The sequence below is a fragment of the Coregonus lavaretus genome (assembly GCF_964263955.1).
Source record: "Coregonus lavaretus genome assembly, chromosome: 23".
NCBI lineage: Eukaryota > Metazoa > Chordata > Actinopteri > Salmoniformes > Salmonidae > Coregonus > Coregonus lavaretus.
The window spans coordinates 15,828,357-15,843,933 of NC_140010.1; the positions used below are offsets into that span (position 1 = coordinate 15,828,357).

The 15,577-nt window shown below is 41.2% G+C and overlaps 1 protein-coding gene across 1 annotated transcript; it reads left to right on the forward strand.

Annotated features, from left to right (window-relative positions):
• Positions 1 to 971: 971 nt before the first annotated feature.
• LOC311150738 (alanine aminotransferase 2-like) lies at positions 972 to 9,888 on the forward strand (the record flags this gene model as incomplete). The annotated part of the gene is made up of 11 exons (XM_084188262.1): positions 972 to 1,082; positions 1,297 to 1,386; positions 1,558 to 1,666; positions 2,530 to 2,663; positions 2,805 to 3,048; positions 3,198 to 3,277; positions 3,408 to 3,544; positions 3,878 to 4,052; positions 4,308 to 4,463; positions 9,493 to 9,605; positions 9,798 to 9,888. 11 exons carry the CDS (start codon positions 972 to 974, stop codon positions 9,886 to 9,888), a joined length of 1,440 nt encoding a protein of 479 aa, XP_084044388.1.
• Between the last annotated feature and the right edge of the window lie 5,689 nt (positions 9,889 to 15,577).

Here is a 15,577-nt window from a genome sequence, read left to right on the forward strand (position 1 = left end):
GCAACGTGAATTAATGTTCTATTAGTATATTAACAATAATATATCATTGTCAATGAGTCTATTATTGATCACGAGGGGAAAAACAAACAATTATACTTGAAGTGAGGCAAATACAGTAATGCCTTCACTACAGATCCAGCAAGGAAATAAACACAAATTAGATCAAACTACATAAACCTGGACTTTTCCACCAGACTGTGCCTTTAGGACACGATGTCTGTCTCAAAATTCCTGCTGTAACTGACTTTATAATATGTGACTTATTCACAGAACTGAAATTGTCATGTGTTGGTCTGCGTTCACTACTGTAATATTGCTTTCTTGCAATCATTCCCATGGATTTAAAAAACATATTTGATAAACGATATATCATTATTTCACTATTAAAATGTGTGGGAAGGAGATGGTGGGAATAAGGATGGTTGATGTTTGTGATGACAGGTTGAAAGGTGGCAAGGAAAATGAACAATGGTGAAATGAGAGTGAGTGAGAATGAATAACCACCCACATAATATCACTGGGAGCTGTTTTGTTTGGTCTCTTGTCTCAGTCTCAAGGGCACTATTTAGATCTTGAGTTGAGGCACACGTTAACAGAGTTTTTTTGGGGGCGTGTTAATAAACACCAATTGGAATAACACATTAACACACATTGATTCAATGCACGTCCCAAAAAGTTTTCTTAAAAAGTACTGTACAGGAGGTCTGAAACCAGATTGGTGACATATATTCCAGCTGAAGGTCGATTGAAGGAGCACCACTTTTACAAAAAATACTGACCTGGTCTACAAACACTGGTACTAGGCACCAGTATCAAGTAATATAGATTGCCTTGGGACGGAGCTTCACTCCCACTCACTTCCTCAGCAACAGCAGGGGAAAAGAACAGCAGGGAGCCATAGAAGTGGACAAGTCAAAAGATCAACATCTCATCAGATCTGTCTGAGAGGACCAGAAGGTGTGGGAAGAGGAATGTCTGTCTTATGCCTGAGAGAGATCTGCCCCAAGGTGAGGAGCATCAAACAGACAGAGCTGGAGCCCTTGGTGAGACGAGCAACCCAGATCAGAACAGAACTCACACAGGTAAGATCTAATAGTTCAGCCACAGAGCTGATCTGATGTTAACAACCTTCATACTGAAGTCACATGCATCATGTTATATTATTTCAGACATCGAAGGGCTAGATACATGTTGACTTGTGCATGCAATGCAGTGCATTTTCATGTGAAACACAATAGTATACAACTAATGAATATCCATTGACTTACACTACAGTATGTCATCTGTTTCTGATAGGAAGTGAGGAAGCCTTATAAGGATGTGATAGACATCTGCTGGGGAGACCCACACAGAGGAGGGGTCAAACCCTTAACCTTCGTCCGACAGGTAACATCATTCTAACCTTTGTTTCTATCAGAGTTTCCACTGCTAATCCTGCCTGTATATCTATGGTCTATTTGTTAGCTGTTTCTCTTTAAACCTTTGTGTGTGTGTGTGTGTGTGTGTGTTTATGCATGTGTGCACGTGTGTGTGTGTGTGTGTGTGTGTGTGTATCAGGTTCTTGCAGCCTGCCTCTACCCTCAGCTGGTCCAAAGTGATAAACTGCCACTTGATGTTAGACAGAGGGCCCAAAGCCTGCTGAGCGCATGTGATGGGGGGAGTGTAGGTAAGGAGGACTGCAATTGGGCCTATGGAACTAGAGTACAGTATGTCTACACTTTGAAAGTGTTAAATTTTTTGAATGTAGTAAGGTGGCCGATCATGACTGTCAATGTACAAAAATATAAACGAAAATATAAAACACAACATGTAACAATTTCTAAGATTTAACGAAGTTACAGTTGATAAGGAAATCAGTTAATTGAAATAATCGAATCTATGGATTTCACATGACTGGGAATACAGATATGCATCTGTTGGTCACAGAACCTTAAAAAAAAGAAAAGTAGGGGCGTGGATCAGAAAACCAGTCAGTAGCTGGTGTGACCACTATTTGCCTCATGCAGTGTGACACATCTCCTTCGCATAGAGTTGATCAGGCTATTGATTGTGGCCTGTGGAATATTGTCCCACTCCTCCATCTGGCAACAGCTCTGGTGGACATTCCTGCAGTCAGCATGCCAATTGCACGCTGCTTCAAAGATTGAGACATCTGCGGCATTGTGTTGTGTGACAAAACTGAACATTTTAGTGGCCTTTTATTGTCCCCAGCACAAGGTGCACCTGTGTAATGAATAATGCTGTTTAATCAGCTTCTTGATATGCCACACCTGTCAGTTGGATGGATTATCTTGGCAAAGGAGAAATGCTCACTAACAGGGATATAAACAAATTTGTGCACAGAATTTGAGAGAAATAAGCTATTTGTGCATATGGACATTTTCTGGGATCTTTTATTTCAGCTCATGACACATGGGACCAACACTTTACATGTTGCGTTTATATTTTTGTTCAGTGTACATGTGATGTGTGTTTACTTGTGTTTATAAAGGTATTTGAAATCTCTTTTTTCTTTATCTGCCTTATCAGGCTCATACACGCCCTCTGGTGGTATCTCTTATATACAGTGCAGCGTGTCCAACTTCATCTCTCGACGAGATGGTGGTGTACCATCGTCCCCCGAGAATATCTTCATGACCTCTGGCTCCCAGAGGTCAATAATGGTGAGAATCATCTTCATCATCACCATACCCGTCACCATACTAACCATCATTTTAATAATAATAATAATAATCATCATCATCATCATCATCATGTCTGTCTCATTCATCTTTCCCTCTCTATTTTATGATTTTTTTCTTTAGCTGGTGCTGAAGCTGTTGGTCCACAATCAGGCCTCACTCCCTACAGGTGTGTTGACTCCTGTGCCCACATACTCTTCTTTCAAAATGGCGTTGCAGGGGCTCGGTGCAGCCGTTGTTCCCTACTACCCAGATGAGGAGCATGGCTGGGCACTGCAGGTGGAGGAGCTACGCAGAGCGCTACAGGTCTCTAAGGGTGTCTGCAACCCTGTTGCCTTGTACGTCATCAACCCAGGAAATCCTACAGGTAACAAGTTTGTCTGGTTCCATGATGGTCGATACAGTATTACCCCACTATTTGTCCCAATGAAGAATGTAAATTAAACCTATTTGCGGGCAAAGATACCACAGCAGCCATAATGGAGGATGTAATTTGTTTTGTTTTGTTGTTGCTAGGTCATGTTCAGAGCAGGAAGTCTATTGAAGAGGTAATCCGATTCGCTGCTGAGGAGAGGCTCTTCCTCATGGCTGATGAGGTGACTTCCTGTCTGTATTTTCTCCTGGCAAATCACTTATTTTTAGTCACAGACTTTTCACTTCTCTCCAAATTGACTATTGTTTTTCTCTGTCTTCCATTCACCATTCTCTGTTTAATTTGATCCACAGGTGTATCAGGACAGTGTGTTCGGGGAGGGCAGTGAGTTTGTCTCTTATAAGAAGGTTCTGTCTGAGATGGGGCCTCCCCTCTCTAATACAGTGGAGCTGGCCTCTTTCCACTCAGCATCCAAAGGCTTCATGGGAGAGTGAGTACAGCAGAACTGTCTGTCTATGGCAATTGATTAACAGATTCACACATCCTGTAACCTAATGTACTCTACAATGATCTGGTTCTTATTACCCCATTAGCTACTTAACTACTTAATTAAGTCATTAGCTACTAGCCTACTACTTCCTTTGAATGGTCAAATACTTTCAGCATGAGCTGCCAACACAAACTCAATAGTGACAAAAGTACATAAAATAGCTGGCAGTTCCCTAAGAGATCCACTTCAGGCTTCCTGTGGTGTACAAACCTGTTCTGAACCCAGCAGGCCAGTGTTTGACCACTACCCTGTATGTCTCTTCTCCCTGCCCAGGTGTGGGCTACGAGGTGGGTATGTGGAACTGGTGAACCTTGACCCCACCGTCATGAGGTACGCCTACACCATCTTCTCCACTGACAGCTGCGCGGCAGTGACTGGTCAGCTAGCCCTGGAGCTCATGGCTAACCCTCCCAGGCCAGGGGACCCCTCATACCCGGTCTACGCCCATGTGAGACGCATCAAAATAGGTCACAAACTACAGTATGACGTTAGGCTTAGTAGATAGCATATGCCATGTAACAGTTAGTCATAAGTAGTTTAATGATAGTGCTCTGCAAGCATTGATGTCTCTAAAATAAGAAATAGTTCATCAAAATCAAACAACTTCATTTATTTCTGTATTCACAACAGCATCTCAGTGTCCCATACAATACGCTCTCCCCCCTGTCCTTCCTCTCCCTGTCTTCTCTCCCATCTCCACCAGGAGACCCAGTCTATCCAGGCCATGCTGGTCCATAACATGAACTGGGTCCCGGAGGTTCTGAACAATATTTCAGGGATCAGCTGTCAGCCAATGATGGGAGGGGCTTTCGTATTCCCCCGGCTGTATCTACCCCAAGGAGCCATCGAGAAGGCAAAGGTTAGTCATGGGACAAATACTAAACTGTATGGTCGGGTAGAGCACTAGAATGACTACCGTTTTGTCATATGGGCATTTCACAATACATTCACTCTTTGGAGGAAAAAACAAATTAGACATCTGATTAATTCTAAATACTCTGGAGTTAAAGATTTGATCTCTTATCTTTCTTTATACACTACCAGTCAAAGGTATGGACACATTCAAAGCTTTTTCTTTATTGTTACTATTTTTTACATTGTAGAATAATAGTGAAGACATCAAAACTATGAAATAACACATATGGAATAATGTAGCAAACACATTTTATATTTGAGATTCTTCAAATAGTCACCCTTTGCCTTGATGACAGCTTTGCACACTCTTGGCATTCTCTCAACCAGCTTCACCTGGAATGCTTTTCCAACAGTCTTGAAGGAGTTCCCACATACAGTGGGGGAAAAAAGTATTTAGTCAGCCACCAATTGTGCAAGTTCTCCCACTTAAAAAGATGAGAGAGGCCTGTAATTTTCATCATAGGTACACGTCAACTATGACAGACAAATTGAGATTTTTTTTCTCCAGAAAATCACATTGTAGGATTTTTAATGAATTTATTTGCAAATTATGGTGGAAAATAAGTATTTGGTCACCTACAAACAAGCAAGATTTCTGGCTCTCACAAACCTGTAACTTCTTCTTTAAGAGGCTCCTCTGTCCTCCACTCGTTACCTGTATTAATGGCGCCTGTTTGAACTTGTTATCAGTATAAAAGACACCTGTCCACAACCTCAAACAGTCACAATCCAAACTCCACTATGGCCAAGACCAAAGAGCTGTCAAAGGACACCAGAAACAAAATTGTAGACCTGCACCAGGCTTGGAAGACTGAATCTGCAATAGGTAAGCAGCTTGGTTTGAAGAAATCAACTGTGGGAGCAATTATTAGGAAATGGAAGACATACAAGACCATTGATAATCTCCCTCGATCTGGGGCTCCACGCAAGATCTCACCCCATGGGGTCAAAATGATCACAAGAACGGTGAGCAAAAATCCCAGAACCACACGGGGGGACCTAGTGAATGACCTGCAGAGAGCTGGGACCAAAGTAACAAAGCCTACCATCAGTAACACACTACGCCGCCAGGGACTCAAATCCTGCAGTGCCAGATGTGTCCCCCTGCTTAAGCCAGTACATGTCCAGGCCCGTCTGAAGTTTGCTAGAGTGCATTTGGATGATCCAGAAGAGGATTGGGAGAATGTCATATGGTCAGATGAAACCAAAATAGAACTTTTTGGTAAAAACTCAACTCGTCGTGTTTGGAGGACAAAGAATGCTGAGTTGCATCCAAAGAACACCATACCTACTGTGAAGCATGGGGGTGGAAACATAATGGTTTGGGGCTGTTTTTCTGCAAAGGGACCAGGACGACTGATCCGTGTAAAGGAAAGAATGAATGGGGCCATGTATCGTGAGATTTTGAGTGAAAACCTCCTTCCATCAGCAAGGGCATTGAAGATGAAACGTGTCTGGGTCTTTCAGCATGACCATGATCCCAAACACACCGCCCGGGCAACGAAGGAGTGGCTTCGTAAGAAGCATTTCAAGGTCCTGGAGTGGCCTAGCCAGTCTCCAAATCTCAACCCCATAGAAAATCTTTGGAGGGAGTTGAAAGTCTGTGTTGCCCAGCGACAGCCCCAAAACATCACTGCTCTAGAGGAGATCTGCATGGAGGAATGGGCCAAAATACCAGCCACAGTGTGTGAAAACCTTGTGAAGACTTACAGAAAACGTTTGACCTGTGTCATTGCCAACAAAGGGTATATAACAAAGTATTGAGAAACTTTTGGTATTGACCAAATACTTATTTTCCACCATAATTTGCAAATAAATTCATAAAAAATCCTACAATGTGATTTTCTGGAAAAAAAATTCTCATTTTGTCTGTCATAGTTGACGTGTACCTATGATGAAAATTACAGGCCTCTCTCATCTTTTTAAGTGGGAGAACTTGCACAATTGGTGGCTGACTAAATACTTTTTTCCCCACTGTACGCTGAGCACTTGTTGGCTGCTTTTCCTTCACTCTGCGGTCCGACTCATCCCAAGCCATCTCAATTGGGTTGAGGTCAGGGGATTGTGGAGACATGGTCATCTGATGCAGCACTCCATCACTCTCCTTCTTGGTAAAATAGCCCTTACACAGCCTGGAGGTGTGTTATGTCATTGTCCTGTTGAAAAACAAATGATAGTCCCACTACGCCCAAACCAGATGTGATGGCGTATCGCTGTAGAATGCTGTGGTAGCCATGCTGGTTAAATTCTAAATAAATCACAGATAGTGTCACCAGCAAAGCACCCCCACACCATAATACCTCCTCCTCCATGCTTTACGGTGGGAAATACACATGCAGAGATCATCTGTTCACCCACACCGCGTCTCACAAAGACACGGCGGTTGGAACCAAAAATCTCCAATGTCCATTGCTCGTGTTTCTTGGCCCAAGCAGGACTCTTCTTCTTATTGGTGGCCTTTAGTAGTGGTTTCTTTGCAGCAATTCGACCATGAAGGCCTGGTTCACACAGTCCCCTCTGAACAGTTGATGTTGAGATGTGTATGTTACTTGAACTCTGTGAAGCATTTATTTGGGCTGCAATTTCTGAGGCTGGTAACTCTAATGAACTTATCCTCTGCAACAGAGGTAACTCTGGGTCTTCCATTCCTGTGGTGGTCCTCATGAGAGCCAGTTTCATCATAGCGCTTGATGGTTTTTGCGACTGCACTTGAAGAAACTTTAAAAGTTCTTGAAATGTTCCGTATTGACTGAGCTTCATGTCTTAAAGTAATGATGGACTGTCATTTCTCTTTGCTTATTTGAGTTGTTCTTGCCATAATATGGACTTGGTCTTTTACCAAATATGGCTATCTTCTGTACCTACCTTGTCACAACACAACTGATTGGCTCAAACGCATTAAGAAGGAAATAAATTCCACAAATTAACTTTTAAGAAGGCACACCTGTTAATTGAAATGCATTCCAGGTGACTACCTCATGAAGCTGGTTGAGAGAATGCCAAGAGTGTGCAAAGTTGTCATCAAGGCAAAGGGTGGCTATTTGAAGAATCTCAAATATAAAACATATTTGATTTGTTTAACACTTTTTTGGTTACTACATGATTCCATATGTGTTATTTCATAGTTTTGATGTCTTCACTATTATTCTACAGTCGTGGTCAAAAGTTTTGAGAATGACACAAATACTAATTTTCACAAAGTCTGCTGCCTCAGTTTTGATGATGGCAATTTGCATATACTCCAGAATGTCATGAAGAGTGATCAGATGAATTGCAATTTATTGAAAAGTCCCTCTTTGCCATGAAAATGAACTTAGTCCCCAAAAAAACATTTCCACTGCATTTCAGCCCTGCCACAAAAGGACCAGCTGCCATCATGTCAGTGATTCTCTCGTTAACACAGGTAAGAGTGCTGACGAGGACAAGTCTGGAGATCACTCTGTCATGCTGATTGAGTTAGAATAACAGACTGGAAGCTTTAAAAGGAGGGTGGTGCTTGAAATCATTGTTCTTCCTCTGTTAACCATGGTTACCTGCAAGGAAACACGTGCCGTCATCATTGCTTTGCACAAAAAGGGCTTCACAGGCAAGGATATTGCTGCTAGTAAGATTGCACCTAAATCAACCATTTTTCAGATCATCAAGAACTTCAATGAGAGAGGTACAATTGTTGTGAAGAAGGCGTCAGGGCGCCCAAGAAAGTCCAGCAAGCGCCAGGACCGTCTCCTAAAGTTGATTCAGCTGCGGGATCGGGGCACCACCAGTGCAGAGCTTGCTCAGGAATGGCAGCAGGCAGGTGTGAGTGCATCTGCACGCACAGTGAGGCGAAGACTTTTGGAGGATGGCCTGGTGTCAAGAAGGGCAGCAAAGAAGCCACTTCTCTCCAGGAAAAACATCAGGGACAGACTGATATTCTGCAAAAGGTACAGGGATTGGAATGCTGAGGACTGGGGTAAAGTCATTTTCTCTGATGAATCGATTGAAACGATTGTTTGGGGCATCCGGAAAACACCTTGTCCGGAGAAGACAAGGTGAGCGCTACCATCAGTCCTGTGTCATGCCAACAGTAAAGCATCCTGAGACCATTCATGTGTGGGGTTGCTTCTCAGCCAAGAGAGTGGGCTCACTCACAATTTTGCCTAAGAACACATCCATGAATAAAGAATGGTACCAACACATCCTCCGAGAGCAACTTTTCCCAACCATCCAAGAACAGTTTGGTGACGACCAGTGCCTTTTCCAGCATGATGGAGCACCTTGCCATAAGGCAAAAGTGATAACTAAGTGGCTCGGGGAACAACATTTACATTTACATCATTTAGCAGACGCTCTTATCCAGAGCGATTTACAGGAGCAATTAGGGTTAAGTGCCTTGCTCAAGGGCACATCGACAGATTTTTCACCTAGTCGGCTCGGGGATTAGAACCAGCGACCTTTCGGTTACTGGCACAACGCTCTTAACCACTAAGCTACCTGGCCAGGAAACTCCCCAGACCTTAATCCCATTGAGAACTTGTGGTCGATCCTCAAGAGGCAGGTGGACAAACAAAAACCCACAAATTCTGACAAACTCCAAGCATTGATTATGCAAGAATGGGCTGCCATCAGTCAGGATGTGGCCCAGAAGTTAATTGACAGCATGCCAGGGCGGATTGCAGAGGTCTTGAAAAAGAAGGGTCAACACTGCAAATATTGACTCTGCATAAACTTAATGTAATTGTCAATAAAAGCCTTTGACACTAATGGAATGCTTGTAATTATACTTCAGTATACCATAGTAACATCTGACAAAAATATCTCATAACACAAGCAGCGAACTTTGTGAAGACCAATACTTGTGTCATTGTCAATTTTGACCACGACTGTACAACGTAGAAAATAGTAAAAAATAAAGAAAACCCCTTGAATGAGTAGGTGTGTCCAAACTTTTGACTGGTACTGTATATCTCAGAGTTTTCTGTTTCCCATTGCAGGTAGTAGGGATGCAGCCTGACCTATGGTACTGTAAACGGTTACTAGAGGAAGCAGGAGTGTGTGTGGGGCCAGGGTGTCAGTATGGACAGAAGGAAGGCACCCACCACATCAGGTACAATCCTCTCTCTGTCTCTCTGGCAACTGCTTCTGGACATAGAAATGTCACCATAAAACATCTCACACTCCAGTAGTCAATGGTTCCATATCCAGTACTCATCCTATCCAAATTGACAGGGCAGCATAGCATTAGCCTCATCATTCTATTTAAACGGTTATACTTCCCCACTGATTTCTCTCTCTGCAGACTGTGTGTCATGACCCCAGTGGAGACCATGGAAGAGGTACTGAAACGCCTGAAGAACTTCCACCTGCATTTCCTCAAGGAGTTCTCCTGAAAACTGGCTTCACCTAACCTCACCTCATAGCCCAATGATGAATAATACATTTAACTTCACAAACAGAGTACAGAGAATCAAAATAGCAACCAGTAACCTCATTTATAAAGTTTTTATATATTTTGACAGACCATATTTAAATAATACAACGTTAAAAAAAAAACTTAAAAAACATGACCTACGTAGAAAAATTATGGATTTGGATAGTCCAAAGATGGTTTGTAGATGTTCAGTAGATGTTCAATAACTGTCAACAGCATTTCAGCTAACTATCCACAAACCCTAACCCTTATCCTAAGCCTAAACTTAACCCTAACCCTTATAATTTACTAACCTTAACCCTTACCCTAATTCTAAACCTAACACTAACCATAACATGCAGTTGCTTATCAACTTATAGTTTGTTGATAGTATGACCATCTGTAGATCATCTATATGGGACTATCCAAATAAAGTGTGACCAAATCCGTTTTACTGGCCTGCTACATCAGACTTTTGCCAAGCGTGAGAGGCTCCTATTCATTTCAACAAAACCTGGGCGTGAGCGGCTTTTAACATAATTATTATGCTTCAAGTCATACATGTACACAGAAAAAGCATATTTTCCATATTTTGTCAAACTTTGGCATTAGAGAATGAAAATACCTGTCTCAGACAGTGTAGACCCCCCCCCCTAAATACTCAGAAAGACTCTTCTTAACAATAACAACTTTACCTTGTTAGGACCTGCCATTGTGGGGCAGAGATATTGGAACTAAGGGGAAAGTGTAAATGCTGTCAAAGTTGACATTTTTGAGGTAATGATAGATTTTGGCCATATTCACTAACATCCGAATGTATACTTAAAAACACGTACCTGTAAAATGGCAACGTCTATCATGTCAATTCAATACTTACTATGACTGTGATATGTGGTTGTCTCACCTAGCTATCTTAAGATGAAGATGAATGCACTAGCTGTAAGTCGCTCTGCATAAGAGTGTCTGCTAAATGACTAAGATGTAAAAATGATGACAAACTTTTTAAAGCATTGGATGCAATCTGTGCTGAGTTACTCCAATGGCATTTCAAGGGGAATTTAGCCACCCTCTAGTTTGTCAGGATAAAACACTTCATCAAGGACATTTATTATTCTATAACATATAACAGTCTTAGTGTCATATTCAATAAGTATATACAGTTGAAGTCGGAAGTTTACATACACCTAAGCCAAATACATTTAAACTCAGTTTTTCACAATTCCTGACATTTAATCCTAGTAAAAATTCCCTGTCTTAGGTCAGTTAGGATCACCACTTTATTTTAAGAATGTGAAATGTCAGAATAATAGTAGAGATCATGATTTATTTCAGCTTTTTATTTATTTCATCATATTCCCAGTGGGTCAGAAGTTTACATACACTCAATTAGTATTTGGTAGCATTGCCTTTAAATTGTTTAACTTGGGTCAAACGTTTCAGGTAGCCTTCCACAAGCTTCCCACAATAAGTTGGGTGAATTTTGGCCCATTCCTCCTGACAGAGCTGGTGTAACTGAGTCAGGTTTGTAGGCCTCCTTGCTCGCACATGCTTTTTCAGTTCTGCCCACACATTTTCTAGAGGATTGAGGTCAGGGCTTTGAGATGGCCACTCCAATACCTTGACTTTGTTGTCCTTAAGCCATTTTGCCACAACTTTGGAAGTATGCTTGGGGTCATTGTCCATTTGGAAGACCCATTTGCGACCAAGCTTTAACTTCCTGACTAATGTCTTGAGATGTTGCTTCAATATATCCACATAATTTTCCTTCCTCATGATGCCATCTATTTTGTGAAGTGCACCAGTCCCTCCTGCAGCAAAGCACCCCCACAGCATGATGCTGCCACCCCTGTGCTTCACGTTTGGGATGGTGTTCTTCGGCTTGCAAGCAACCCCCTTTTTCCTCCAACATAACGATGGTCATTATGGCCAAACAGTCCTATTTTTGTTTCATCAGACCAGAGGACATTTCTCCAAAAAGTACGATCTTTGTCCCTATGTGCAGTTGCAAACCGTAGTCTGGCTTTTTTATGGTGGTATTGGAGCAGTGGCTTCTTCCTTGCTGAGCTGCCTTTCAGGTTATGTCGATATAGGACTCGTTTTACTGTGGACATAGATACATTTGTACCTGTTTCCTCCAGCATCCTCTCAAGGTCCTTTGATGTTGTCGCACCAAAGTACGTTCATCTCTAGGAGACAGAACACGTCTCCTTCCTGAGCGGTATGACGGCTACGTGGTCCCATGGTGTTTATACTTGCTTACTATTGTTTGTACAGATGAATGTGGTACCTTCAGGCGTTTGGAAATTGCTCCCAAGGATGAACCAGACTTGTGGAGGTCTACAATTTTTTTTCTGAGGTCTTGGCTGATTTCTTTTGATTTTCCCATGATATAAAGCAAAGAGGCACTGAGTTTGAAGGTAGGCCTTGAAATACATCCACAGGTACACCTCCAATTGACTCAAATGATGTCAATTAGCCTATCAGAAGCTTCTAAGGCCATGACATCATTTTCTGGAATTTTCCAAGCTGTTTAAAGGCACAGTCAACTTAGTGTATGTAAACTTCTGACCCACTGGAATTGTGATACAGTGAATTATAAGTGAAATAATCTGTCTGTAAACAATTGTTGGAAAAATTACTTGTGTCATGCACAAAGTAGATGTCCTAACCGACTTAACAAAACTATAGTTTGAGTGGTTGAAAAAATAGTTTTAATGACTCCATCCTAAGTGTATGTAAACTTCCGACTTCAACTGTAAATACAGTAAAACTACAAATAGGCCTACTGACTAAAGCTGAATGTTTTAAATCCCCTCAGATTCTCAACGATTCTATTAAACACATCAATCACACTTTACTTACTGACTATGTGATATACATAATACGGCTTTAGTCAAATTAGACAGAGAGTTTAACAATCAGAGATTCTTACAATTTTCTCAGAATATTAATAAAATATCACAAATTTAACAAAATTGACAGCATTGTAATAGTTACAGAATGAAATGACTGTGCTAAGATCTGAATAGCAGTTTCAAGGTTGTGTGAGTAACTACTATTCTGCCAGCAGCACAAATTATGATGTCACTTATGTATGGTAATAAAGAAACCTTCAAAATAAAAGTCCACATTTCAAAACATTGCAATGTCAATAACTCATTCAAAATATATTACATTGTAATCAATGGCACTTTTTTATGTTGCTTATAATGCAAGGCGCAAGTTTTTAAAAAGAATGAAAAAAATAGATGTTTTTAAAAACATTTTTTAAGAGCACTATTGAAAAATACAATGTTCATGGTATATTTATATTGTTGGGCTGTAGAGATTATTTTTTATTTGTGCCAGTGTAAAAGTGGGGTTGGGAGTACTTAGTAGGGTCTGTAGAATCTATAGATGTTGTTATTTCGTGGTGGACTGCAGAATAGAGTGTTGCTGGCCTTTTACTCCATCCATTCCATTGGCCTCAATGCCGACGCTTAGTAAACTTTTGGAAAAAATTGTGTTTGACAGATACAATGCTATTTCACAGTACACAAATTAACAACAGACTTTCAGCATGCTTATAGGGAAGGGCATTCAACATGTACGGACTGACACAAATGACTTATGATTGGCTGAAAGAAATGGATAATAAGAAGATTGTGGGAGATGTTTTGTTAGACTTCAGTGCAGCTTTGACATTATCAATCATAATCTGCTGCTGAATAAACGTATGTGTTATGGCTTTACATCCTCTGCCATATCGTGGATTGAGAGCTACCTATCTAACAGAGCACAGAGGGTTTTCTTTAATGGAAGCCTCTCTAACATAAACCAGGTAGAGTGTGGTATACCTCAACACAGCTATCTTGGTCCTTTACTGTTTTACATTTTTACTACTGACCTACCACTAACCTTGAGTAAAGCCTGTGTGTCTATAATAATAATAATATAATAATATGCCATTTAGCAGACGCTTTTATCCAAAGCGACTTACAGTCATGTGTGCATACATTTTTGTGTATGGGTGGTCCCGGGGATTGAACCCACTACCTTTGCGTTACAAGCGCCGTGCTCTACCAGCTGAGCTATGTACGCTAACCTAACGTAGCAGGCGTAAAATAAACTCCTGAAACTAGATCCCCTACATTAGTGGTATTCAAATATTTTCAGCGGGAATTTCTGGGTACCCCATTTTTTCCCAAGGAATTTCTCATGACCTCACCCCAAATCTAATGGCACAGCCTTAAAATCGATAAACTTCAATTACTTGCATTTTCATTTCTTGTCAAAATGAAAAGAAACCAATAAATATATTTACTCAATAGCATTTTATTTTTCAAATGATCTTTTAAAAAAACGTTTGTATGTTGTCCCATACAATAATCTTTACTCTTAATTTTTTCGCAACATTGAATACCACTGCCCTACATGCTGGTCTTGATGAGAAGAACAAAAACTGTTGGGGGAGGTTCCCTTCTACACTGTTCAACCAATCCAGTAAACGTGGAGGAGGAGTTAAGATGGAGTGTTGCCTTGTTAACATCCAAAAGCAGTAGTTGTGTCACAGGCTCTCTTTCCATTTCCCCTGAAAACTGGAACATCCGGTTGTTAGGGACTCAGCAGGGGAAACACTCTTTTCACGCAACTTTGATACGGAAGTGACTTTTTCGTAGCAGGTTAGGAGAATTAACGTAGCTGACTAGGAGACTGAGGTTAGGGTTAGGTTTAGCGAAAATGCTCTCCTAATCTGCTACGGAAATCACTTTGTATCGAAGTGCCATGCAAAGAGAGTGTCCTGTCTGGACAGAGGCTAATGGACGCTGATGACTCAACATTATACATGTCAGCTACGACAGCAAGTGTAAGCACTGCAATCCTTAACAAAGAGCTGCAGTCAGTTTTAGAATGGGTGGCTAGTAATAAGCTCGTCCTAAATATATAAAAAAACTAAAGCATTGTATTTGAGACAAATCATTCTCTAAACCCTAAACCTCATCTAAATCTTGTGACATAATTAATAATAATTATGGGCCCTGTGTAGCTCAGTTGGTAGAGCATGGCGCACTCACTAACTGTAAGTTGCTCTGGATAAGAGCGTCTGCTAAATGACTAAAACATTATTATTATTTTTTTTGCAATTGAGCAAGTTGAGGAGACTAAACTGCTTGGTGTAACCCTAGATTGTAAACTGACATGGTCAAAACGTATTGATGCAACAGTTACTAATATGGGAAGAGGTCTGTCCTTGATAAAGCTCTGCTTTCTTGACACCACAATCAACCAAACAAGTCCTATAGGCCCTAATTTTATCACACCTGGACTACTGCCCAGTTATATGGCCAAGTGCCACAAAGAAGAACACCGGCAAACTACAGTTGGCCCATAAACGTACATTTTACATTTGAGTCATTTAGCAGACGTTCTTATCCAGAGTGACTTACAGTGCATACATTTTCATACTTTTTGTTGTTCTCGGAGGGCTAATATCAAGAATATGCATGTCAATCTCTCCTGGCTCAAAGTACAGGAAAGATTGACTGCATCAATACTTGTCTTTGTGAGAGATATTGACGTGTTGAAAGCACCAAACTGTCACTTCAAACAGCTAACACACAGCTCAAACACCCATACCTGAAAAGACATGTCACCAGGGGTCTCTTCACAGTCCCTAAGTCCAGAACAGA